We start from the raw sequence: 27,748 nt of genomic DNA, 5'->3' as shown, positions 1-27,748 counted from the left end.
AAATTGGAAGACTATTTGTAATGTTAGGCAGATAGTATGAAGTATTATATTTTTGTTCATAAGTATTTATGTGATTTCTCATTTTAATATTTAATAATATTTGATTTAGTTAGATATTGTGACCAGATATTTCAATTAAATTAAATGTTATGAAATTAAATATTTATTGATGATCAAATCCATTATCCAATTTGTCAATTTCAATTTGTAGGTCTTAAGTTTATTTTTATTGAAGTTAATTTGTAGATTTTTTCGTAAATTTTTAGTTTCATATTTTTCTACTTCCATTTATAACTTTCAATCCCCTATAATTATATTCATATATTAAACAATCGAAAATATATATATATATATATATATTTTAATTCCTAAAGAGACAATCTTATTTCAGCTATATTATTCTCTTCGTCCCATTGAGAGATTGTCATTTTTTTATTTCCGCTCCCACAAACAAGATTACAATTTTCTAATTTAGTAGTTGTACACATAATAAATACATTTCTAACTTACAATATATTTCACTAATGTCATTATTTTTATATTACATAATACTAATTGTATTTTATTTTATTTTATTTTTTTACTATAATTTAATATAATACTAATATTTAAAAATTTATGTACAAAAAGTAAATACAACCCTTTCGATGTGACATATGAAATATATTATTTTTATTATAAAAATATATTCATTTTATTTAATTTTGCAACGAACGATATAACATAGTGCAAAAAAGAATTTACTATCTACAATTTTTTTCCAATCTCAAAATATTTCATCAAACTTTATTTAATATAAAACCAAACCAAATTTTCTTAAATCAAATTGAAATAAACACATCTTTAGTCTCAATACAAACACAACCAAAATACTGTTCTTTAATTTTAATTTTATTTAATTAATTTTTTTAATGATAAAAATCCGCAATTGCTGTCCGAAAATGCGCACCGATAAATTAAAATAATTTAATATATATATATTTTTTTGTATGGTGCAGAATGTAACGAGGAGAAACTGATTTATTTTGTGTTCACATTGAACACAAATAGCAACAAAAAAAATATATATATAAAGGACTTTTGTTGGATAATTCCTATAAATTCTCCAAAATCGACTCTAAACATGGCAAAAAAATCTCAGAGAATAAGTCAAAACTGTAACCGACTCTCTCTCACTGCAAACAGAATTAACAAAAAAAAAAAAAAAGTAAAATAATAATAAAAAAAGATACCAAATTACAAATAAACCTAATAACCATTCTAACGTGAACAACAAAGCTTCCCAATTTCATTCCGAAAATCCTCTCGATTTGATCGCCGCCGAATCCAGTAAGCTTTCTGCTCGCAAATCAGTCAGTCGTTTATCCTTTCTCGTTTAATCGGTAATCAGATTTCATCGTTTCAAATTGCTCTGTAATTTATAGTTTGATATGCACGCCATCTGTTCGATTAAATGCCTCTTAGAAAGACCACACTTGATTGCACTTTATAGTTGATTACTGTTATTTCTGCTATGATTGAAATCGTTTTCTTCATTGTATGGTGAAAATTCCATGGCGTTTTGGTGCTCTTTTGTTAATTAATTACTGCTTTTGATGTTTCTGTTGAAATTCGATAAAGTAGGATGTCATCATCAACAGCAGAGTTTGTGGCCTCACTAGATGATCTTCTGGCAAAGATTTTATTACATCTACCTGTGAAATCTCTAGTTCGATTCATGTCGGTGTCGAAGAGATGGAAATCTTTGATCACCGGCGCTTGTTTCCCCTTCCCACATTGTCCCGCCTCCGGCCGGGCTGTTGGAATGTTTTTACTTGGCCGTAAGAAAGCTGCATTTCATTACATACATTTAGATGTCCGAAACCCTTCCAACCGCCGCTTTAACGAGCTTGAATTCCCGGACGATCCTTACGCATTTTGGATTCATCATGCTTGCAAAGGATTGCTCCTCTGTTGCAGCTACGGAAAAGTTCATCTCGATCGAAGAAATATAAAACCTCCTATTCGAATATGCTATGTGTTGAATCCGACTCTGAATCTTTTCGTCAAGCTTCCGCGACCTGGCGTGACGAACGGCGTTCCGAGGTTTGTGCTTGGAGTAACTTTAGCCTTCGACCCCGCAAAGCCTCCGTATAAAGTGGTTTGCGTTCGCGGGTCAGAGTTTGCCGTAAAGCTCGTTCAAGTTGAGGTATATTCGACTGAATCTGGGAAGTGGAGTGTGGCTGGGGAACCGTTCGCGGCTGAGTTCGATTTTTGGAATGGAGTGTATTCGAACGGCGCAGTTCATTGGCTTCATAACGAGGCTGACGAGCTTTTGTTCTATAACGTCGATGAGGACAAGTTCGGAAAGAATTTGCTTCCTTGTTCGAGGAGAGGAATCAGATACTTTGGGGAGTCGAATGATAAATTTCATATTGTCGTATGCAATTATTGGAACGAAATTACGCTGATGATCTACGAGATGGAGAAGGATCGATCGGGTTGGTTTGTAAAGTACAAAGTTCATATCTTGCCCCAATTAGCTGCTTTCCGCGGTCGGGCTTATGCCAATTTGGAATTTCCGTTGATTGATGCGGACTTGGCGCTCGACTTTTCTAGCTTTTCCGTGTTACGGTTAGTTCAGGGTGAGAATCGAACTTCTTTCTTGGTTGCCAAGATTTTTAATAAGGTTGTGGTGCTCGATCTTTCGAGCTATGCTTTTCGAGCGGGGAATGAAATTGTTGGGAGCGCGCCATCGGAAGAAAATGGATTCGAAAAGATACCGGATTTTGAAGTGATAGATGAACTTGAGGAGGAGGATGATCTTTTGTATGTTCCTTGTCGCGCTTTCGAATACATCCCGTCGCTTAACATGTTTACGACTCCTCATTTGTGTTGATATATGTTTAAACTTTAAACTCATGTCAGCAATGCGCATATTAAAGTGACACAATATTGTTTTGAAACGAACTTGCTTGTTGGATATTAAGTAAAGTAGTTATATATAGTTGATTAAACATAAAAATATATTTTGAATAATTTAAAAATTATATTTTAATAAAATATATATTTAACATTTTTAGATAATAAAGTTTTATACTATATAAATGAATAATATATATTTATATATTTAAGTTTACAAATAGGTTTAAAATATAAAAAAATAAATATTATTGAAAAGATTAGAAATTTTAGCAATAACTTGTGTTGAATGACGACAATTTGCTCATTAGTTCATAAATTTGAAATAAGTGTTTTTGGCTTATTCTTCTAAAAATAATCATATTTTATAATATTTAGGTTAGCTTTGAAAAATGCTTTTAGAAGCAGAAGCAACTTTGGAAATCTTAAAAAATAAAAAATAAAAAAATATTAATTTATAAAAAAATATTTTCAATTAAAATTATTATTTTATTCTTAATAATAATAATAAATAATAATAATAAAAATAAAAATACAATACTATAATATAATATAAAAATAATTAATTTATAAATGACAGTTTAATACAAATTTTAAAATATAATTATATTATTCTTTTTAATATATATATATTATATTATAATTGAATTTAAATTTAAAATTAGAATTGAGATATCAAATTTAAATAGAAGTATATACATTTTTAATAATACTAAAATTATTAAATATGATTTATAAAATTTTAAAATAAATTATAAAATAAAATAATTTAATATTAAATTGTAATTTTATTTTTAATTTATATATTATTCTTAAATTAAAATTTTAAAATATTAATAACAAAATTTAAAAAATATATTTTTCATATTATGATTTTAAAAGATATATTTTTTATACTATAATTTAAAATCTTTGAATATAATTAATAAAATTTTAAAATAAATTATAAATATTTTATATAATACAATTATATTAACATCTCATTTTGAGTAATTTTAATAATCTAAAGTATTTTTAACTCTATTATATCGAAACAATTTTTTTTTTTATTTTATAATAAAAACTGCTTTTTAAAAATATTCATCTAGACATAAAATCGAATTGTTTCTTCTACTTTTGGCTTGTGCTTACTTTGTAAGCCAAGGGGTTAAATTTAATATTGTAGATAATTGAATATTTTTAAATATAATTTATAGAGTTTAAAAAATAATTTGTAGTGTAAAATTTATTTAAAATTAGTTACATTTTTAATTTTCATTTTTATAAAAATAAAAAATACAAATATAATTATACATAAAATTTAATAAATACATTTTGAATTAGTTTAGATAATTTAAAATTTATAAATATAATTTATAAACTTCTAAATAAATTAGAAAAGTATAATAAAAAATCTATTCACATTATTATGTTCTATTTGGTAATTTTATCAATTCAAAACACTTTCAACTTTTTTATTTTATAAAAAAAACTGCTTTTGTGATTATTCATGGCTTCTATTTGTACTTTTGACTTCTATTTATTTTTTAATCAATCCGAATCCAATATTATATTAATTTTATTATATTATATTATAAATTTATGAGTTCAAAATGTTTTGTTACAAAAGCTATTTTTTTGTTTCAAATATTGCCGTAACAAATAGTTTTTTCGATTTGGTCAATATTTTTTCTTTTGTTACGGTATTTTTTCATTACAACTACAATAATTTTATTTTAAATTTATAAAATCTAAAATAATTTAAAATAATATATCATATTTACATATATATATATATGTATGTATGTCATATATAATACATACATAATACTTAGATATTAGTGTATACAAATTAAAATTAAAATAACTATTTATTTAAAAAAAGTATTATATACAATTAAAAAATAAAAGTATTTTATTTTCAATTCCGTTTTCGATAGGGATATTATAAAGAGACTTTTTGGGCCTATTTATACTACATTTTGGTTGATGAATTAATGTGCACTTTGTGTGCCACTTTAGTGCCTGTTTGGGTGCACTTTTATGTACCATTTTGGTGCTGGTTTGGGGGCATTTTTACGTGCCATTTTGGTGTCTTTGTGTGGACATTTGGGTAGTTTTTTGGGGCACCAATTTTTCTTCATCCATTTGAGAAATTGTACTATTATAACAATTCGATTATCTAGTAGAATGCGTCGATCGCTTTCTGGTGTTGCTTCTTATCTTGCTTCCCTTCCAGCTTCAGAATTTCCTTCCGGCCATGCAACTCCAAATTCGCAGCCAGATACTCTTCGATAAGCTCCAATGGTTGAATATACTGGCTGAAGAAGAACACAAAGTATCGGCACCAAGCGACTAATTTCTCCCTCTCAGCTCCCACCTCCCAAACCAACAAATCCACCAACATATTTATAGCCGAGGAAGAAAGTAGATAAAACCCAAGGGTTTAGGAACAAACCTTGTCGATCAACCACGAAGGTGTAGGAACTGATTTCCAATTTTGAAATCGCAAAGTTTTTGGAACAACGGGAAGAGGAAAGGAATGGGGAGAACCGGTCTTTTCGATTTAGATAGGGTTTGGGAAGAGGGATGTGACGATAATATATAAATCATATATACTACTGGGTCATGGCGATTCGGGTTTGTGAGATGGGTCGAACCGGAAACACAACCCAACAATCTCCCCTTTGTTTCTGGTCGACCATAATGGTTGCATTGAAGGGCATAACAAGAGTAGAAAACATTCTAACATCATCGCCTTTATACATGCAACTTACTACATAGATATTGCAAACAAAAGCATATATAAAGCACATAGCAAACATATATGCGAACACAAGTTGTAGCACATCAATTATTTCAAAAAGTTAACATATAACAACAAAAGCAAATTTCTCCAAGGACAATATTAGGTAACCATAGCTTTCCATTCCTATAAATAACTGTAGTAAGCTATAGACACCCTCCTCAGTCTTTCGCACAGATCAAAGCTTGGAGCGTTGCATCTTTCAGTGAAGTTTGATGCCTATCCATCTTCCGGTCCCTGGTGTCGAACACAGAGTCTGCGTAGGCTGTCGAAAGGGGATGGACAGAACGTCACAAGCCATCTTTGCTAAAGTCGGGTACCTCGACCTGTTTTCTCCCCACCATCCCAACACGTCGAATTCATGGACACGGGTTGGAGGAGATTCTTCGAGATACTGATCTAATTCCGAATCCATGTGCTGTTCGCCCATGATATTGGAGAGATATATGTCAAAATCCGTGAAACCAACGCTGCACGCCGTGAATAAATCGTTAGTTATCATATCATATAAAAATAACAATTCATGAAATCTTTATCTAATGGAATAAAAGTAACTGAATAAGAGTATCAAAAGAGAAATGCAGAACATATATAAAAATATATTGAAAGTAAAACATGGCCTTGATTTTTTATTCAACTCTCCTAATAATAGATGTAAAGTGTGAAATCTTTAATATCTTGACCACATAGGTAAAACATGTACAACCACTTCACATACAGCAAAAACAATTTTTATTACTTCAAATTAAATTATGACTAACATACTATAAAAACATCTGATAGAGAAGGAAAGAAATGATTTTAGGTTTTTGTTGTATATATCTCTAGCTAGTGTATCGAACTAACCTTGAGTATACCGAAAACTAGATCCTTAACACCAAATGAACAATTAATAATATATCAAAGAAGGAAAAGAGAGAAATTATAAAAATTGACTGAAAAAGAAACACTGCAGTGATTTTATATTCGACTTCAAAATAATTGTAGAGTGTAAAAACTTCAAATTTTCTTGACCACTCAATTATAGATTTGAGAAATGTGCACATCGAAAATGTGTCGGTAAAAGGAAAAGCGAACAATTATGATAATAGATAGAAAATAAAAATAAAAATCACCTTGAGTTTAGATTAAAATCTCGAGTGTATAAAAAACGAAAAAGATAAAAAAAAAAAAAATTGATTTTTCTATGAAAATCGAGTATATCAATATATCAAAAGTGTATCGAAAACCTAGATCTAGTTGAATCGTAGCTTATAAAACTGAATTACTAACTCAATCAACACTAAATCAAAGGAAAATGAAGTAATGCATATAAGAATAGATTTATAGAAGAACATCACCTCTAGTTAAGACGCCACTCTCCAAATATTGGATATAAAGTGCAAGATCTCCGAATTCTTGAGTACTCGATTCTATTGAGGGAGAAAACAATATTATATCACTTTGTTCTGAATTATGATTGAGAATCCACAATATTATTTTATCAAGAAGAAAATAAATGATTTCTAGTTTTTGTCGAACCTCGAGTGTATCGAAAAAACCTCGAGCATATCGAAATAATATCAGATGTTTCAAAAAAGTAACTTCAATCTAATTGTAGTTAAATCTAAATGAGTGACAACATCAACAATGTATCAATAGAGAAATAGAGAACGAAAATGAGGATAGAGTAAAAAATGAACATCACCTTGTTTAGATTCGGCTCTCAGAATAATAGATGTAGAATGTGAAATCTTAGATTTCTTTGCTAGCCAATTCTAGATTTAAGGCAGGTGTGTGGTTTACTTTATATAAAGAAGCAAAATAATACATAATAAATTTATTTTAGATTATGACTAACCTACAATTGAATTTTTAAAGGGATGATGTTGACAGAAATAGAGAAACGATTTTGAGTTTTCTTCAAACCTCGAGTATATCGAAAATCTAAATAGAGAAATAATTTTTGATTTTTCTATGAACAACAAGCATATCAATAAAACCTTGAGTGTATCGAAAACCTAGATCCAGTTGAATCGTATTGTATCTAAAAAAACTGAATGAATAACAATATCAACAATGCATCAAAGGAAAAATGAGAGAATGCATATAAGAATAGATTGAGAGAAGCATCACCTTCGAGTTTGAAAGCCACTATCCAAAATAATGGATTTAAAATGCAAGATTTCCGAATTCTAGACTACTCAATCATGTAGAGGGAAAAATAATATTATATCACCTTTTGTATAAATTAAGATTGGAAATATACAATATAATCTTATCGCAAAGGAGATAAATGATTTTCCGTTTTTGTCAATCTTCGAGTGTATCGAAAGAATCTTGAGTGTTTTATAAAAGTAAATTCAATTTAATTGCAGTTAAATCAAAATGTGTACCAACATCAACAATGTATCAAGAGAGAAAAAACAAACATCACCGTGATTTTGAATTTAGTTCTCGAAATAATAGATGTAGAACGTGAAATCTCTTATTCTAGACTACTCAATTCTACGTTAGGGCGCTTTGGTTTAGCTGAAGTAACAAATCATATTTTAGAAATTTATTTTAGATTATGAATATCCCGAGTGACTCAATACGACACAGGTGTGTGTTTGGTCGGTTCCTTGCTGACTACTTATATACGGACATGTTGGGTTCAACTCAGTTAACATCTCAGATCTCGTTAGATCTATAACAGGGTTTTTCATAGTTAGTTTTTTTACTATGAAATCAAAATTTGATTAAAATTGTTTATAATATAAATTTTTTATTTTTTATTTTTATAATGAGTAAAAATAAAAAATAGTCAATTGAAATCCTAATTTTTCACTTTTAGTCCCATTCAAATTTTTTTTTTATCAAAACTAGTCCCATTAAAACACTTATTCATCAATTTTGATCCTGGACAGTTAATTCGGATCCAACATGGGCGTGTTTTTATTCCTTAATGCCAGACCTACCGCCCAGCTGAGAAGGTTGCCGGAAAGTTTTTGATCAAAATTGACATTATGAACAATTCAATTTTTCTGTTCCTTGACGAGCCGACCTCCAACTAATGTGTGGTGGTTTTTGGTGTGCTTGCAGAAATACTTGAGCTGCTCCAGCTTGGTGCTGTCAGAAATACGCCGCCACTTCCTCGAACTTTTTCTGGAGATCGAACTCTATCTCCAATTTCTGCTCGCATCGCTGGAATTGTACGGTACCGCGGATGACGGTTATCTTCTTTGAAACCAAATAACAAAGGCTGTGGATCGTTGTCCGACGGTTCGTCGCAGGCTGATGTTCAGGGTCCCTTTCCTCACCGGCTGATCTCCGCCGCGAGACGGGAGGATGGGCTGCTGCCGACACGTCTGGAGGAGAAGGCGGTGGAGAGTAACGGAAGGGGGACATGGAGAGGGTGAGCATATTGCTATCGTGATCTACGGTGGGGATGTTATAGCCTATGGCGATGGGCAAATCTGTTATGTTAGAAATTGTCTGGCTCCATTCTCAATCAAGCAAAAATTGAAAAGCACATGGACTGGTCGAAGAACATAAGAATCAGACTGTGGAACTGAAATTCCGATGAAACTCGTAGGCGTTCTTCCTCCTTCGCAGGTGGGCAGTCTGGAAATAAAAACATGGGCGTGTTCTACAGAATACGCCCATGTTGGATCCGAATTAACTGCCCAGGTTCAAAATTAATGAATAAGTGTTTTAAACAAGACTAGTTTTGATAATTTTTTTTTTTTTTTTTTAATGGAACTAAAAGTGAGAAATTAAGATTTCAATAGGACTACTTTTAATTTTTACTATTTTATAATTGTATAAAAATTGATTGTTTTGAGTCTTAATAGGATTGTTTTTTATTTTTTATTTATTATTATTTTTTTTTCCTTTAGATAATTTTATAGAATTTCAGTATTAATATTAACTTTCAAGATCGATACTATTCATTGAGTTGGGTCTGGCAAGGAACACTGAACAAATTCAAAATGGCTAAATTAACAAATAGTGGATTATTAAGGGTTTGTTACTTATCTTTTGAAACTTATTTTCACAATTTTCAATGTACTCTTATTAAAAAGAATATTTCAATAATAGTATTAATTTTGTCTAATATTTCATTTTTAATGCAAAAAAAATCTTTCAAAAAATTTCAACATTTAGAATCACTGGGTGTTTAACACTATAAAATTTTACAAATATCAAATAAATTCAATATATAATGAGCCTCTATTTGTATTGGGCCGGCAGCCCTCTGGCCGTGCATATACAGTGTCGGCCAGGTCCATGTATATATTCAGTAAAATTATGAAAGACAACATCTTATTAAACTATATGCAATAAACTAATCAATTCACATTTGTAATATTTATGATTTATATGGTACATAGTAACATTCTTCCGTAAGGCGCGATTAAACATTTCCGCAATAATCTTGTTCTCAATCCCTGACATCTATTGTTTTAATATATCTTTCTCGTTCGAAGAAGAGCATAACACTAAATCACACAGCTGTTCTTTCTCAGATTTCTGGCAGTATTTGTTAGGAAATATGCGTTTAAGTTTTTTTTGGTAAGATGTAAGCACACACTTCTATTCTAGATTAAGTTTGCAGCTATTACAAAATTTAGGACAAGTTTGCAGCTATTACAAAATTTAGGACATATCGAAAACATTAATCATGGCCACGACTAAGGAAGCAGTTCTGGCATGAAATTAAATCTGCAGTCATGCATTCATGGCTCCATTTCATAATGACACCCTACAATCTTCTAACTAATTGTGGATTGTATTCAATGCATGCCTCCAAACTGAGCTGGTAAATTAAATCAGCTGCTTTCGCTACTGGGAGACTCACAATGAGCTTCAATCGCCTGCAAAAAGAAGAAGAAGAAGAAGTCACATAAACAGGGGTAGCTGCACAAATTATACCAACAGTTGGATGATTTTCTTATTTCTTACCCAAGGAGGAATTACATCCTTTGGATGAATCGCCACATCTTGGCAGTGGATACAATACAGTCCTTGATCGTCTTCCAATGTCAATTCATGCAGCCCTTGAGCACATGTGCCCTCTTGAGTTTCTTCCTCTTCCTCATCCTCCACTTGAACAACCTGCACGCCGTGAATAAATCATTAGTTATCATATCATATAGCTTTGTGAATAATAGTAGTGCCAAATTAGTTCTCAATCCGTGTCGAATCAATTCTGGTCTATTGTTTGAATATCAAAAAATGTTGAAACTGATTGACTTTCCTCCGCAGCGCAGTTGAAGTTCAATTCTTCGAACAAGCCATCCAAGTCCTTCGCCCACTCAGCTTCTCGCTGTTGTTCTTCCGTCAGTGGCATGGCATTGTCTTCTTCGAACCGGAACTTCTTCGGAAGAGGTGCGTAGTAGTCAACTCCATTATGCATTGTTCCAGACGGTGGTCCGAGAATGGATTCTTCTAAGATCTCGGAGATGTCAAATTGTTTTGGTTTCAGCTTTTGTGCTTTGGCCCCTGTCATGAACTTTGTCATCTCCTTAAGCCAATAGGGCGTGTCATCTCCACCACCGCTGCTTCTGCTAATTCGTGGAGCTTTGGCAGCCTTACTCCGAGGAGAGTTCACTGCAGCCTTAGCCTTTCGTTTTGGAGTTCCGACTATACGCTGCCCGCAAGCCTCCACGGGCGCGCTTTCCTCTGCAGTGTCAACTCTTTTATTATTGTTCACTTTTTCCTCTTCTGTGACAAAACAAGAAAACTAAAATTAAAACATCACCTCCAAATATGCGCTCGAACATGGCAGCAATCTTATTTTGAAGGGGTGTTTCCTCCGATTCTCTTCTCTCGTCGCTAACCACAGTAGCTCCATCGTACATTCCCATTATTGATTCGGAGCTCATTATGTCATCTGTTAATTGAAATGTATCATATCTTTCAGCTAATTTGAATTCAACTAGAACAATATCAAAACATACTTTGATTATCATCAGTGCAGAGTAAAAAAAAATTAGCGAGATAAAAAAAATGATCATTTTAGTAAGAATACTTGTACTGACATTTTATTTAAAAATAAATAAATTATAACAGATAATTTATGTAAAAATAAGTATGTTGACATTCTATTTTTTTTAAGAATAATGGTATTGACATTCAACTTTCATAATTTTCATGATCATTGCAAAAAAAAAAACCAACATCTAACATAAAAAATGTGCAGTAAATTAATTTCATAAATAAGAACAAACAAAATAAAATCAGAAGTATATTTGTATTTATATTTTGAAAAAATAAAATAAAAAATCAAGATACTATAAATTTAGTCGTACATAACATATAAATTGAATATAAACTCCAATTCTTGACAAAAGATTAACTAGAATATTCTAACTTCAATTTATACAGAACATATATTGGATAGACCGGACAAGCTAACAAATTTCATATAAAAGCTATGACATATGATAACAAAAAATTTATTGAATTTGTCAAAAAAAAAAAAAAAAAATTAACTCAGGAAAATAATAAATGTCTAAAATAATTTTAAATTTTTTTACAATAAATTACTAAAAGGCAAATATTTGAATATTCTCTTTCAAATAATATCCTACAAAAAAAATGCAATGTATTCATTTTCACTATACTATATTAACTGGTAGGGTATAAATGGAGTATGGATAGATATAAAACTATAAATAAATACAAATATTAAATCCAAAGTTTTCATTGAGCTTGACCACTTTGGATCAGAACCGAGATAGACAAGACAAAACTATCTAGCATATCTTTATGCACATTTAAAATTATGAGTTCTAAAGGTTGATCAAGTTCTGGGCTACAATTTAGACATGACCGACTAAACATTTTAATTTCTTTTCAAAATTTTTTATCAAATTTAAATTTAAATATTAAAATATTGCTAACATAAATTCAAAATTTACATATTAAATATTAACAATAGTAGTTTCAAACTATATTTCAACTATTTTAACATAAAATTAAATCATAAACATAATTATGGAAGGTTTAATCCAAAACCCAAACAAAACTCGAAAGTTATATTTGATGTTCAATCCCCTTCTTGAATAATTATAGCTGAGCCCAATTAAAATATTTAAGTCTAGATTAGATATACCATATATTATAAACCTATTGTCATCATTCCAAAGATTGAAAATCTCGGCGTAATCAATCAAAATGATTTAATGAAATATCTTCGTATGCATGTTTAATGAAAATTTTACAGAGATAAAATAGAAAGAAAGGGGAAAAAAATATCCTCCAACTGAAATGATGATTATTAGATAATCCCCATTAGCATAACATATAATGCATATGCAAAAATAATAGAAAATTGGTAAAATGAAAGTAACATATGTCTTAGAGATGAGAATATACTTAGTAATAATGAAGTAATGAAACTTATGCTAATGCTTATAAAATGTTACCACCTACCTCTACTCAACGAATGTGATCGACTTTTTCTACTCCTATGTTTATTACCTGAGTCATTGGAAGAAGTAGATGGTGCATCCTGACCACTAGGAGTATATAGAACCAATGGTTGTTCACTTTGAACATCATTTGCCGATGATGCACTTCCCTCTCCTTGGTAACTCAATGATTGGCTATTATCCTATATAATAAGATAAAGATTGTTAAAAATAATGAAATTCTTTAATTAAAAAAATATATATATCAACGGCCTTATATATATCTCATTGTAATTCACGATTAGTATAAGGTAACAAGAAATTCATTATCTCCAAGGAACATGCAAATATTAAATGAGCATCTCAATCTTTCCTTTAGACCCCATTCAATATGCTTGAGTGTTGAAATTTAACAACACGATGATGCACGTGAAAAAAAATCTTTCGAACAAAATATACTCTACAATCCCAAAAAGTTACTCTTTATAACACGTAAGCAAACATCAATCTTAACTAAATAATGAAGTTTTAAATGGAGAGTAAAGCTCATGCTTTGAAATTGCTACCTTTTCAAAATCACTATGCCTTTGGAATGTAGATTTAGACTTTATTAAAACACTTCTTCTCTTTTTGTTTTGAGGATTTCATGAATATGGTTTTTTACTATATTAATCCAATGGTAGAATTCCAAAAGAGCAACATAGATGATGATGAAGTCATAAAAATCTTAAATTTTTACACCACCAAATTGATCTAAGTGAATACCCTTATGTCAATCCACAAATCACCATATATACTATTGTCATACACGGATACCACTTTAATATTCAGATAAGACACAAGTCCTTTCTTTGTAAGATTAGTTTAAATCTAATAATTAACTAATTTTTTTGTTTTAATCACACTAAATAATCGACCAATATACATAATGCTCTCTCTCTTTTTTATTCTTTTCTACAACCAATATGCATATTTAATCCTTGAAATTTACATTTTGTGTGTGGGGATTTTCTTCTCTAGATGAATTCTATGTCTATTTAAGAAATATGAGGTTCTTTCTAAACCAAAGAACATCCCATTTGTGAAAAAAATATATGTAAAATGCAATAATATTTATTATATAGGAGAGCTTTTCTCTAAAGCAGAATAACCTAGTTGTATATGATATTATTATATGCGAAATCTGCTCTAATTTTCTTTATAAAATATAAAAGGAATCAGAACAATTTTAAATGACGAGGGAGTGGCATTTCCTTTGGGAAATAATAATAAAAATAAGATTTTATTATTATTATTATTATTTTTAAATTGAAGGATTGAGCAAAATGAGTCAAAATGCAATTATACTTATAAAGAAAGCGGCCCTAAAAAATACATAAAAGTAAAATAAAATAAAATTTGATATCTTACCATTTTGTAGAAATTGAAATTTGGACAAATGATAGAATTTGTAGTGTCTTTCCTGTGCCTTCAAACTTGCCGCAAGAATACTGCAAAAATAAAATATTTACATGTATCAAGTTGATAAAAATGTCAGTTGTAGTTAATAAAATATTTTGTTTTACGTCCGCAATCTCATTGATTTGAAGTTTTTTGTCAAACATCGAGTTTACTGAAAAAAGAGAGCTCAAGCATAACAAGAAACTAGAGCTAATCGAGGCATATCAAAAACAAATTGAATAACAACAGTGACAACAATGTTTCAAAGGAAAAGAAAACACAAATCTGAAAATGGATTAAAAAATAATCACCTTAAGTTTATATCCGACTCTCCGAGATATAAATGCAGTTCGATATATCCTACTACTCACCCAATGCTAGATTTCAGAAACATATAAAGAGTCCATTTTATATAGAGAGAAAACATAAAATAAAATAAGGTCATACTTTAATTCAAATTGTGGCGGAGAGGAAAAAATAATAATAGAATCATATAACCGGGAAAGAGAAAAAAATAATTAAGTCTATAAAATTCCTATACTACCATCAATATTTTTTTGTGGTTTCAAATATAATTTTTAAATTGTTTTACCTTCAAAACCATTTAGATCTAAATGTTAAAAATAAAGCTAAATCACAACGCACCCTAGAATTCATCTATCAAATAAATAAGTACTTTTCTATTTTAACAAAATCTCATACTTAGCAATGGTAACATTTTTGAAAAAAAAATAAAAAAATTATATGCCTCGTGAATCAAGATTAAGGTTTGCTTAAAATCCTCCTTTCTCTTTTGTTTTCATGATCTCAAACTTTTTTTCCCTACAAAAACGAGGATAGATTTGGGCATTCCTTTTTTTTTTTTTTTTTCAATTTTGATACCCCAAAATTTATCCAACGAAATGCTCTTACCTTAAAGCTGTTTTGATGTTTTGAGCATAATTATTCTTATAAGTTACAAAAATCCACAGTGAATGGAAAACATAATTATTCTTATAGATTTGTAAAATGTGCACATAAAAAATGGGTCGGAAAGGGAAAACAGAACAATTATGATAATAGATAGAAAAAAATAAAATAAAATAAAAATTACCTTGAGTTTAGATTAAAACCTTGAGAGTATCGAAAAAAAACCGAAAGAGAGAAATAATTTAGATTTTTCTATGAAAATCGAGTATATCAATAAAACCTCAAGTGTATCGAAAGCTAGATCTAGTTGAATCATAGCTTAAAAAAACTGAATTAATAACTGTATCAACAACAAATCGAAGGAAAATGAGGGAATGCGAATAAGAATAGATTTATAAAAGAAACATCACCTCGAGTTTACTCTCCAAATCTGGATTTAAATTGCGAGATCTCCGAATTCTTGACTACTCAATTTTGTTGAGGGAAAAATAATATTATATCACTTTGTTATGAATTATGATTGGAAATCCACAATATATCTATAATTTTTTTTTATCAAGAAAAGATAAATAATATTGAGTTTTTGTCAAACCTCGAATGTATCGAAAGAACCTCGAGCGTATCGAAAAAATATCTGATGTTTCAAAAAAGTAATTCAATTTAATTGTAGTTTATTCTAAGTAAGTGACAACATAAAAAATATATTGAAAGTAAAACATCGCCTTGATTTTTGATTCAACTCTTCAAATTATAAATGTAAAGTGTGAAATCTTTAATATCTTGACCACATAAATAAAACATGTACAACTTCACATACGGGGGTTTTATAACTTCAAATTAAATTATGACTAGCATACTATCAAATCATCTTATATAGAAGGAGAGAAATGATTTTGGATTTTTTTTGTAACTCTAGTGTATCGACAAAACTTGACTATATCGAAAACTAGATCCTTAAAACCAAATGAACAATTAATAGTTATATCAAAGAAGGAAAAAGGAGAAAATATAAAAATAGATTGAAAAAGAAAAAACGCACTGATTCTATATTCGACTTTCTAAATAATTGTAGAATGTGAAAAGTTCAAATTCTCTTGACCACTCAATTATAGATTTGAGAAATGTGCACATCGAAAATGTGTCGGAAAGGGAAATGAAAACAATTATGATAATAGATTGAAAATAAAAATAAAAATAACGTTGAGTTTAGATTAATAACTTAAGTGTACCGAAAACCGAAAGAGAGAAATAATTTTGTTTTTTCTATCACAATCGAGTATATCAATAAAATCTCAAGTGTATCGAAAACCTAGATCTAGTTGAATCGTAGCTCAAAAACATTGAAATACTGACTGTATCAACATTGAATCGAAGGAAAATGAGGAATAGCATATAAGAATAGATTTCTAAAAGAACCACCACCTCGAGTTAGATGCCACCCTCCAAATATTGGATTTAAAATGCGAGATCTCCGAATTTTTTACTACTCAATTCTGATGAGGGAAAAAACAATATTATATCGCTTTCTTATGAATTTTGATTGGAAACCCGCAACATTATTTCATCAAGAAGAAGATAAATGATTTCGAGTTTTTTCAAACCTTGATTGCATTGAAATAACCTCGAATGTATCAAAAAATTATCGGGTGTTTCAAAAAAGTAAATTCAATCTAATTGTAGTTAAATCTAAATGAGTAAAACATCATCATTGTATCAATAGAGAAAGAGAGTAGAAAAATGAAGATAGAGTAAAAAACAAACATCACATTGTCTCGGCTCTCCGAATAATAGATGTAGAATCCACAATATCATCTTATGGCGAAGGAGATACACGATTTTCAGTTTTTGTCAAATCTCGAGTGTATTGAAAGAATCTCGAGTGTTTTGTAAAAGTAAATTCAATTGAATTGTAGTTAAATCTAAATGAGTAACAACAATGTAGCAAGAGAGGAAAAAACAAACACCACCTTGATTTTAAATTTGGTTCTCGAATAATAGATGTAGAATGTGAAAGCTCTTAATTCTTGACTACCCAATTCTAGATTTAAGACATGCGCTCACTTTGCTTTAGATAGAGTAGCAAAATCAGATTTTAGAAATTTAATTTAGCATATGAATGAATATCATCTATGGGATAATGATAATATAATAATAAAATGAGCTTTTTTATCAAACCTAGATTATGTCATAGAATTTGTTAGAAATTTTTGGGGAAAATAGTGAAATTGTCTTATTGATTACTTTTACAAAACACAAAACACAAAAAACACAAATAAAAATAACAGTTGACTCTCCACCGAAGCCGAAAAAGAGATTACTTTCCACCGGAACCTAAAACAATATGATTCCACCGGAGCAAAAAATGAGATGACTCCACCGGAGTAAAAAATGAGATAACTCTCCACCAGAGAAAAAAAACGAGATAACTCTCCACCGGAGCCGAAAACAAAATGACTCTCCACCGGAGTAAAAAATGAGATGACTCTCCACCGGAGCCGAAAATAGTTGACTCTTCACCGGAGCAAAAAACACATGATTCTCCACCGGAGCCGAAAACAGTTACTCTTCATCGGAGCCAAAAAAGATAGATCACAAACACCAAACAGATCGCACGCAGGCAACAGACAAATGGCAAATCGCAGACAAATTTCATATCGCTCGCAGAAAACAGACAAGCAACGGACAAATGGCAGATCACAGATTAGGTTTCAGATCGCATGTCAGATCGCATGCAGGCAACAGACAAGCATCAAACAGATAATAAATCGCAGAGAAGTTTCAGATCGCACGCAGGCAACCGACAGATAACAGATAGATTTCAGATCACACGCAGGCAACAGAAAGACATTGGATGGATGATAGATAGCAAATAGATTTCATATTGCACGCAGACAACGAACAGATGACATATAGCATGATCTCAAAATCACAAGATCTCTGGGTACAATCCAGGTTGAATGTACCCGGAGAAACGCGGGTTGATAGACTATATCTACGACATGAGAAAAATAGGCTCTGATACCATGTTAGAATATAAAACTGAAATTCTCTATTTCAATCATAAGAATACGTATATATTTATATTGATATACAAATTGTCTAAATAAGGTAAGAATTCTACGAATCTCTTAAATAAGACAACTACCATAAATATAGTATATTTCTTCTAAATATATTTTAACACGCTTCCTCAAACTTAAGATATGATCGAACAAACTTGAGTTTGTCAGAAATGACCGAAAAAGATATAGCCGAGATCTTCCACGTACGAATTTGAATTCGCCAAGATTGACTGAAAGTGGTGTAGCCGTCCACTGGATCATAGTCAGAAGCAGAACTCTCAACAACGTTAGAGTTGGAAACAAGACTCACTCGTTCACAACATAACTAGAGTCAAAACAGGACTAGCTCGTTCACAACAGAGCTAGAGTCGGAAACATGACTCACTCACTCTCAATAGAGTTAGAGTCGAAAATGTGACTCACAACGGCGTCAGAGTTGAAAGTAGAACTCTGTCAGTGGAGATCAAAATAGTAGAGACGGAGACGGCATGAAAATGACAGCATGATTGTGGATATAAACAAATACATCAATAAAATATAAATATATACGAGATATAACGGATCATAGAGGTACCCGGAGAGAATTTGGCTCTGATACCATATTAAAAATTTTGGGGAAAAATAGTGAAATTATCTTATTGATCATGAAAATAAATGGCCTATATATAGGCAATACAAAATAGACTCGATAACTTTTGAGATTGTCTTATTGATCATCAAAATAAGGAGCATATATATAGACAATACAAAATAGAATGGAACCTTATGTAAGTGCATCGAAAAATTAGGTTAACTCGAATTGTAGTTAAAACCAAATGGTAATAGCATAAGCAATCTATCAAAAGAGAAAAGTGGAGAAAATGATAATAGATTGAAAAATATACATCACCTTGAGTTTAGATCAGACTCTCCAAATACTAGATCTAAAATTCCAAATCTTTAAACTCTCAACTACTCAATTCAAGATTTGAGAAATATGTAGGCTTGCTTTCCGTAGAGGACAAAAATAAATATGGCTAGCATACGATTAATTGATCTGACTAGAAAAAAAAAAAAGAAATGAGTTTTTATTCAATTCCCCAAATACCTGATGTAAAATGTGGAATATTTAATATTTTGACCACTGAGTTATGGGTTTAAGAAACATGGGGAAAATTGCAAAAAAGTATCCCCTATGTATACCTCATTATCACTTTTGTTCTGTATTTATCTCGATGGCAAAATATATCTCAAATGTTTGCAAAAGTCACTATTTATATAATTTGGCCGCGCGTGATCGCGCGTGACCGCACATGGTGTGAAAGTCACGCGTGGCTAAAGGACATAAATAGCGACTTTTGCAAACATGTGGGATATATTTTGTCAACAAAATAAATATATAACAAAAGTGATAATGGGGTATACATGGGGGATATTTTTTGCAATATTCTCAAGAAACATGTACAACCACTTCACAAACAGTGGAAACAATTTTATAGCTTCAAATTAAATTATGACTAACATACTATAAAATCATCTGATGGGGAAGGAGATAAATTATTTTAGATTTGTGTTTATCTCCAGTATATAGCTGACTAACCTCAAGTTTATCGAAGTTTATATTCCTTAAAACCAAATGAAACACATTTAACAATATACGAAACAAGAAAAGAGGTCAAATATAAAAATAGATTAAAAAAGAAATACAACACCAAGTTTATATTCGATTATATAAATAATATCTATAAAAGGAAAAATGTAATATTATATAGATTTATTTTAACTAGGAGCAAAAAATGATAAAATCATTTGGCTGATCCACTACAAAAAAAAAATAGTATATTTGTAACGGAATTCCATTCCTAAAGTCCACGTAGCTAAAGTAATTTCATCCCTAATATCATTAGTAACGGAAAAAGTGGATTTAAGAATAAAAAAATCTTGTTACAAAATTGATATTTTTTTTGTAGTGTGAGAAAGAGATAAATGATTTTTAGTTCTTTTGGAAGCTTGAGTGAATTGATGTAACCTTCAGTATATCGAAAATAAAAAGAGAAATAATTTTGATTTTTCTATGAACAATGAGCTCACGAGTATATTAATAAAAACCAGAGTGTATCCAAAACTTAGATCTAGTTGAATCAAAGCTTAAAAAAACTGAATGAATAACAATATCAACAATGAATCGAAGGAAAAATGAGGGAATGCATATAAAAATTTATAAAAGAAACATCACCTCGAGTTTATATGCCTTCTCCAAATGTTTGGATTTTAAGTGTGAGATCTCCGAATTCTTGAGTACTCAATTCTGTTGAGGGAAAAAAAAACAATATTATATCACTTTGTTATGAATTATGATTGGAAATCCACAATATTATCTTTTCAAGAAGAAGATAAATTATTTCGAGTTTTTGTCAAACCTCGAGTGTATCGAAAGAACCTCGAGCGTATCGAAAGAATATCGGGTGTTTCAAAAAAGAAAACTCAATCTAGTTGTAGTTAAATCTAAATGAGTAACGACATCAGCAATATATCAATAGAGAAAGAGAGAAGGGAAATGAGGAAAGAGTAAAAAAACAAACATTACCTAGTTTTGATTCAGCACTCTGAATGGTAGATCTAGAATACGAAACCTCTTAATTCTTGAGTACCCAAGTCTAGATTTAGACATTTTCTTGTTCTAATTTATATAAAGAAACAAATAATATTTAATAAATTTATTTTAGATTATGACTAACGTACGACTAAATTTTCTAAGAGATGATGATAAGAGAAAGAAGTTTAAGCTTTTTTTCTTTTCGAACATAGAGTGTCATAGTACCGAACCTCAAATGTATAAAACAAAAGTAGGTTCACTCAAATTGTAGTTTAAAAAAAATAGTAATACCATCAGCAATCAATCGAAAGATCATAAAAAGTGGAGAATATGAAAATTTACTGAAAAATAGGCATCACCTTGACTTTAGATGGGACTCTCCAAATACTAGATATAAAATTCCAAATCTTCGAACTCTCAACTACTCAATTCAAGATTTGAGAAATGTGTAGATTTGCTTTCCGTAGAGGGAAAAACTAAGTATGGCTAGCATATGATTAATTGATCTGACCAGGGAAGAAGAGAAATGGGTTTTTATTCAACTAACCTCAAGTATATTGAAAACTAGATCCCTAAACCCAAATGAACAACAATTAACAATATATTAAAGAAGAAAGAGAGCACTTTCAAAATACTTGGAGAATGTAAAAACTTTGAATTCTCTTGACCACTCAATCATAGAATCTAGAAATGTGCATATCAAAAATGTGTCATAAAGGCAAAAAAATAATATTATGTAAATTATGAACAACAAATGATAAAATCATTTGGCTGAGAAAGAGAGAAATGATTTTGAGTTTTCTTCGAACCTCGAGCATATCGATATAACCTTGAGTGTATCGAACACCTAAAGAGAAGTAATTTTGATTTTCCTATGAACAATGAGTATATCAATAAAACTCCAAGTGTATCGAAAACCTTGATCCCGTTGAATCGTATCTTAAAAAAAAAAGTGAATGAATAACAATATCTATTGCATCAAAGGAAAATGAGAGAATTCAGATAAGAATAGATTGATAAAAGAAGCATCCCCTTGAGTTTAAATGCCACTCTCTAGATAATGGATTTAAAATGTGAGATCTCGGAATTCTCGACTACTTAATCATATAAGGAAAAAAAGTAATATTAGATCACATTTTTTATAAATTAAGATTGTAAATCCACAAGAATCATCTGATATTCTCAGTTTTTGTCAAACCTCGAGGGTATCAAAATAATCTCGAGTGTTTCAAAAAATTAAATTCAATTTAATTGTAGTTAAATATAAATGAGTAACAACATCAACAATGTCTCAAGAGAGAAAAAACAAGCATCACCTTGATTTTGAATTCGGTTCTCCAAATAATATATGTAGAAAGCAAAATCACTTAATTTTTTACTAGCCAATTCTTGATTTAAAACATGTGCACACTTTGCATTATATAAAGAAAAAAAATAATATTTAGTAAAATTATTTTAGATTATGACTACATACGACTGAATAATCTATGGGATAATGATTAGAGAAAGAATTCATAGCTCTTTGTCGAACCTAGAGTGTCTCATATAATTGAACCTCAACTACATCGAAAAAAAGTGGCTTCACACTAATTGTAGTTAAAACCAAATGTAATAGCATCAGCAATCTATCGAAAGGGATAAGTGGAGAATATGATAATAGATTGAAAAAACCACATCACTTTGAGTTTAGATGGTGTTGGGATATGAAGTCTGGTTATATCTTAAAATCTAGGGATATAATTCAGATATGATTTGATCTTATTGGCATGGGCCTACGGTTTGCTAGGCTATAAATATACATGTATTCTCACTTTAACATATGTGCTATGCGTATTCTATAGTAAAATTTCTGGTTTGACAGAGCTCCTAGACGTAGATCATTCTGATTGAACGGGATAATTCTTGTGTTCTTGTATTCTTGTTTGTTTTTCTTATTTCCACAACAACTTGTATCAGAGCCCTAGATTTATTTGAGTGGGAGTCAAGATGAGTGATCGTCATGCTATTAAGGTATTTGATAGAATGAACTTCGGTTTATGGAAGATGAAGATAGAAGATTACCTGTATGGTAAAGATCGAGAGGCAGCGTTGAAGGAAAAACCGAAGACATGGATGAAGCCAAATACAAGAAAATTGACAGAAATATGATAAGTACGATTCAACTAACATTTTTAGAGAATGTCTCGTTTCAGACGGTTCAAGCAAAATCGACACTGGAGATTTCAAGAATTATATCGTATATGTATGAACAATTGTGTGTTGCAAACAATTTTTACCTGATGTGAAAACTCTTTACCCTGAGAATGCTTGAAGGAACTCTTGTTGATGTGCATCTGAACGAATTTTACCTCATTACTGTCGGTGAATCTTGAATTGGGTTAAGATATTAAAGCTGTAATCTTGCTATTGTCTAGTCATCAACTTCAATTTATCTAAAGTCAGCAACTTAGGTTGCCTCTCCTAGGATTGCTCATAAATCAGTTCACTACTCACATTGCAAGTGCTTTCTAATTTCTAAAAGTATCAAAAGCATCAGATTTACACTTAATGAAATATATTCATACCTTTCTTGTAGCATCGTTAATGAATGTGATGTAGTACGGTGAGCCTCTAAGGGACGATATAGGAGTTGGTCCCTACAAGTCCGTATGGATCAACTCCAATTTCTCCCTTTGTAGGTCTCTCCCACCTTTTGAGAATGAAACCTTTCTCTACTTCCCAAAGATACAGTACTCACATACTTCAATATCGACGGATTTGAGACCTGACAATCTTCTATTTGAAACAATCTTCTTTATCCCCTTTTTGTTCATCTGTCCGAGACAAAAATATTATAAATTTGTGTCATTATTTATGGTTTCAAAACTGATTCCGTCTCGCATGTTGTTTGCCATGTAAAGAGTGCCATTTTTTCTCCTTTGAGCCACCACAATGGATCCCTTGGTTACCTTCTATGACTTAGTTTCAAAAACTCTCGAGTAACCTGCTCATCCAATTGGGAATCAGATTCTGTTTCAGACCCGCGACATGCTTTACGTCATTCAGTCTTCACTCGCCATCATTCAATGTTCTAATTCGGACCATCTCCTTATCTAAAATTTTCAGTGGCTCATCATCTGCAAGATAGATAACAACAAAATTAGTGGAATGATGCTCCTGACTCTAAGATCCATGACTCCATTGGACTGCTGACACTCAAAATCATCGCATCAAATATTTTCTCCGCTGGGTTCGCCGAACCCTGATCGTTCTTCGGCGCCCTCCATTGTTGTTTCAAGTGCCCTTTTTTGTTGCCCTTCTACCATACCACATGACTTGCATCTCTCTTGTATATTCAGCCATTGGAGCTGATCAAAGAGTATCCAACTGATCAACGCATTCAATGATCCAGATGACGATTTGAAGATCATGCTGGCATTGACGAGGTGCTGCTCCAAGGGCATAAGCCTGGTAGGGGCTTCCAGGGTCATTCTGCTCGACGTTGTCTGGAATCCATCAGTGCAACATCAGGCGGTCTGTCGGGCTTATTGGATGGGCAAAAAAGGTTTGTCCATACCTATCATCTTATGACTGCTGGCACGACTGAGGTGGACAAATACTGCCGGCAAGCTGAGAAAGAGCGGCTCTCAGAATTATTGTTCTGCTCTTCTTCGGACGAGAAGGCTATGTCAAAGCAGCAGAAGCCGGGGACAAATATTGAGGACTGGATTCTCGAGGAGATGGTCAAGCATAAGAAGACGAAAGATATATTTGAAAAGATCATCCACCAGCCGAAGAATGCCGACTTGACACAGTCCTTAGGCCTCTGAGGTTGAGAATGCTCCCAGGACTATTAATTAAGGTACGTCATGAGTGAAATTAGTATTTTGGAAGAAACAGATTGATGTGTTGATTGATTCACTTTTTATTGAATTGTTTGGCTGATTTGCTGAAGGAAACAGATTGTGATGAGTATAGTCAAAGCCGTTCCTGACTTTTGGAAGGGCCCGGGGCGAAATAAAAGTTAAGTGTCCTTAAATATATATATATATAATATTTTTTATCTATAATAAAATATAAATAAAAAAAGCATTTTTTCTAGCATAAATTTTTTATCACACTATTTTTAAAGTATATAGAGAATTTACATGAGTTTCGAAATTATAAATGAATTATTGATAATTTTGCCTAATAACATTAATAATAATTTTGTCTAATATTTATTATCTTTTTAGTGCAAAAAAATAATTAAAACAAAAATAAAAAACCCCTAAATACATATAAATGATCTACTCCGATTTTTTTTACCTATAATAGAATATAAATTATTAAAATAAAATATTTTTTTTAGAATTTTTAGATAAAATATCAATAATAGTATTAATATTAACAATCTTAAAACAAAAATTAGGGGCCCATAAATATGTATAAATAATATATTTTTTTATCTATAATAAAATATAAATAATTAAATAAAATAAATTTCCTAATATTTTTATATGCATAAAAAAATATTTTTAAATTTTGAAGGTACATAGATAAAACTTAACCACCAAACTATACTCTGATACTAATATATTAATGTCAAATAATTTTTATATATAAATAATTTATACATAACATAGATAAATAGTGGACCCCAATTTAGATTGGGCCCTGGGCAGTCGTCCCTTTCGCCCGGGTCCAGGGACGACATGAGTATAGTTCCAATTATTTTGGAACTTTTTTTTTCTATTAATTGTTAGTTTTAGGTTGCTTTATGGCAGAAACAGAATATGATAATATTGTTGTTTAAACAGTTTTCTGATAAATTTTGGAATATTGTTCTTCGACTATTTGCTAGTTTGAGGGTTGCCCCATGGCATAGACATAATATGATGGTTGTAGTTCGTATAGATTTGTGATAAAATTCAGAGTTTTTCCACTCTTTCGACCAATTTTAATTCTAAACTATGCTTTTGGTTTGCACTGACTTTGTACTCCAAGAAAACATAACATAAATTCAATAAATAACAAAAAAAATCATTTTTGTGAAACATTTTCCATTTCCAAAGTGTTCTTTAGTTTAGAAGAATTTAAAGGTCAAAGAAAACTCAACAACAACTATCATTCGCCCAAATTTTACAGGGTTTTAAGAATGTTACTTTTTATTTTGTATATTGATGAATCATATATGATCATATATCTTTGTAGATAAATTATAAATTTATAATTAATGTTCTGAATAGATTTTTACTTATTTTGGTATGATTTTGATTGATGCTAGGGTGGAACGATTTACACTGTGCATGCCCATTCTTCGGGCCAAAGATCGAGGAAATAGTGGTTAAGCTCTGTTGGGGACTCCCGTTTGCGGGATATGTAACTAATGACTTAGTTTCCCTAACAAGTTCGAGCTTTTAGGTGAGACGGTCATTAGCATCCGACATTGTATCGGAGCCTTGCAAGTTTCGCAAACCCACTTGCACTTGAGAGGGCGTGTTGGGAACTCCCGTCTGTGGATATGGAGATGGAAAATTTTTATTTGAATTAATTTTTGTTTATTAAGTTGGTATTTGTGCAGTTTGGGTGATTCATACCTATAATTGTTTTATTAAATCTTTTATCACTGCGGATTTTTTATTATTTTAACAATTGTGTGTCAATAAAAAAGTTGGATGTTACCGTCAGTATCTAATCCATATAACCAATTTATCAATTGAAATAACATTATTTAAAATGATTAACAAGTCTTAATTCAGTTTCTTATTCACTTCTTAGACTAAAAACTTTATTTATTTATTTTTTTCATCACTTATTTTAATTGATTTAGTTGATCGAGTCGGTGTTGATCAACTTTTTTTTACTGCTTGCTACACGGTGATTGTAGTGTTCGAGCTAATAATAATAATAAAAAAAAAACAATTATCGGCAAAAATGAAGGCGTAAAATTGCATAGTTAGAAAAAAAAGAAAATGGCCCATGCTGGTTCAACCCATGCTGGTCTTGAACCTGCATGGGTAATTCATGCCTACAATTGTTTTATTAAATCTTTTATCACGGTGGATTTTCGATTGTTTTAGCAATTGTGTGTCAATCGAACATTTGCATCAATAATTGTGCACTTGTTTGATAAAATGTAAATAGGTTGACAAACTTATTTTATTTCTCATCACTTATTTTAATTGATTTAGTTGATCGAGTCGGTGTTGATCAACTTTTTTTTACTGCTTGCTACACGGTGATTGTAGTGTTCGAGCTAATAAAAAATTTTCTATCGGCAAAAATGAAGGCGTAAAATTGCATATATAGAAAAAAAAAAGAATAAAAAAATGTTTGGCCCATGCAGGTCTCGAACCTGCGACCTTCGCGTTATTAGCACGACGCTCTAACCAACTGAGCTAATAGGCCAATTCATTTTTATAATTTGATTTTCTCACTATATAAAGTAGCTTGTACATATTTCACAATTGTTGATTATAGCAAACAAAAATTCAGAAATATAGTGGGGAGTCGAATTTTAAATTCACTGTGAGATCGGAAGGTCTACAGTGGCAGAAGCGGCTACGCAGGACTGAGCTACGCTGAAATTCTACAGCCATTGTTCATTGCGATATTCAAGCCCAATCCTAACAGATAGTTAAAACAAAATTCATCATGGATTTTGTCCGCCTCAGTTTGATGTTGAATCCAAAACTTCTCATCTTCAGCCAGTAGTACATCTTGCCTTTGGAGCTGA

General features: G+C 30.9%; 2 protein-coding genes and 1 non-coding gene across 5 annotated transcripts; 1 reads left to right on the top strand and 2 right to left on the bottom strand.

The window, feature by feature from the left end:
* The first annotated feature begins 1,184 nt into the window (after positions 1–1,184).
* Positions 1,185–2,954, top strand: LOC127256099 (F-box protein At5g07610-like). 3 transcript variants are annotated; one of them, XM_051281931.1, is made up of 2 exons: positions 1,185–1,329; positions 1,624–2,954. In XM_051281931.1, the coding sequence occupies exon 2, from the start codon at positions 1,625–1,627 to the stop codon at positions 2,876–2,878; it is 1,254 nt and encodes a 417-aa protein (XP_051137888.1). In that variant the 5' UTR covers positions 1,185–1,329; position 1,624; the 3' UTR covers positions 2,879–2,954. The 3 variants fall into 3 exon arrangements, with proteins under 3 accessions (XP_051137888.1, XP_051137887.1, XP_051137889.1); XM_051281930.1 differs by having other exon boundaries at positions 1,191–1,382; XM_051281932.1 differs by having other exon boundaries at positions 1,196–1,329; positions 1,621–2,954.
* A 7,899-nt stretch (positions 2,955–10,853) lies between these two features.
* LOC127256057 (uncharacterized) lies at positions 10,854–15,884 on the bottom strand. Its single transcript, XM_051281888.1, has 5 exons — positions 15,825–15,884; positions 14,476–14,555; positions 13,136–13,268; positions 11,412–11,543; positions 10,854–11,332 (listed from the first exon to the last, which is right to left on the bottom strand). Exons 2-5 carry the CDS (start codon positions 14,476–14,478, stop codon positions 10,854–10,856), a joined length of 747 nt encoding a protein of 248 aa, XP_051137845.1. The 5' UTR covers positions 14,479–14,555; positions 15,825–15,884.
* Positions 15,885–27,346: 11,462 nt separating this feature from the next.
* TRNAI-AAU (transfer RNA isoleucine (anticodon AAU)) lies at positions 27,347–27,420 on the bottom strand. Its single transcript has one exon. It is a non-coding gene; the product is annotated as a tRNA-Ile (tRNA).
* Positions 27,421–27,748: the final 328 nt, after the last annotated feature.

Source organism: Andrographis paniculata, unplaced genomic scaffold, assembly GCF_009805555.1.
Source record: "Andrographis paniculata isolate CXL003 unplaced genomic scaffold, ASM980555v1 Contig55END, whole genome shotgun sequence".
Taxonomy (NCBI): domain Eukaryota; kingdom Viridiplantae; phylum Streptophyta; class Magnoliopsida; order Lamiales; family Acanthaceae; genus Andrographis; species Andrographis paniculata.
Note: the sequence above shows the minus strand (reverse complement) of the source record. Positions and strands in the feature narration are given on the sequence as shown.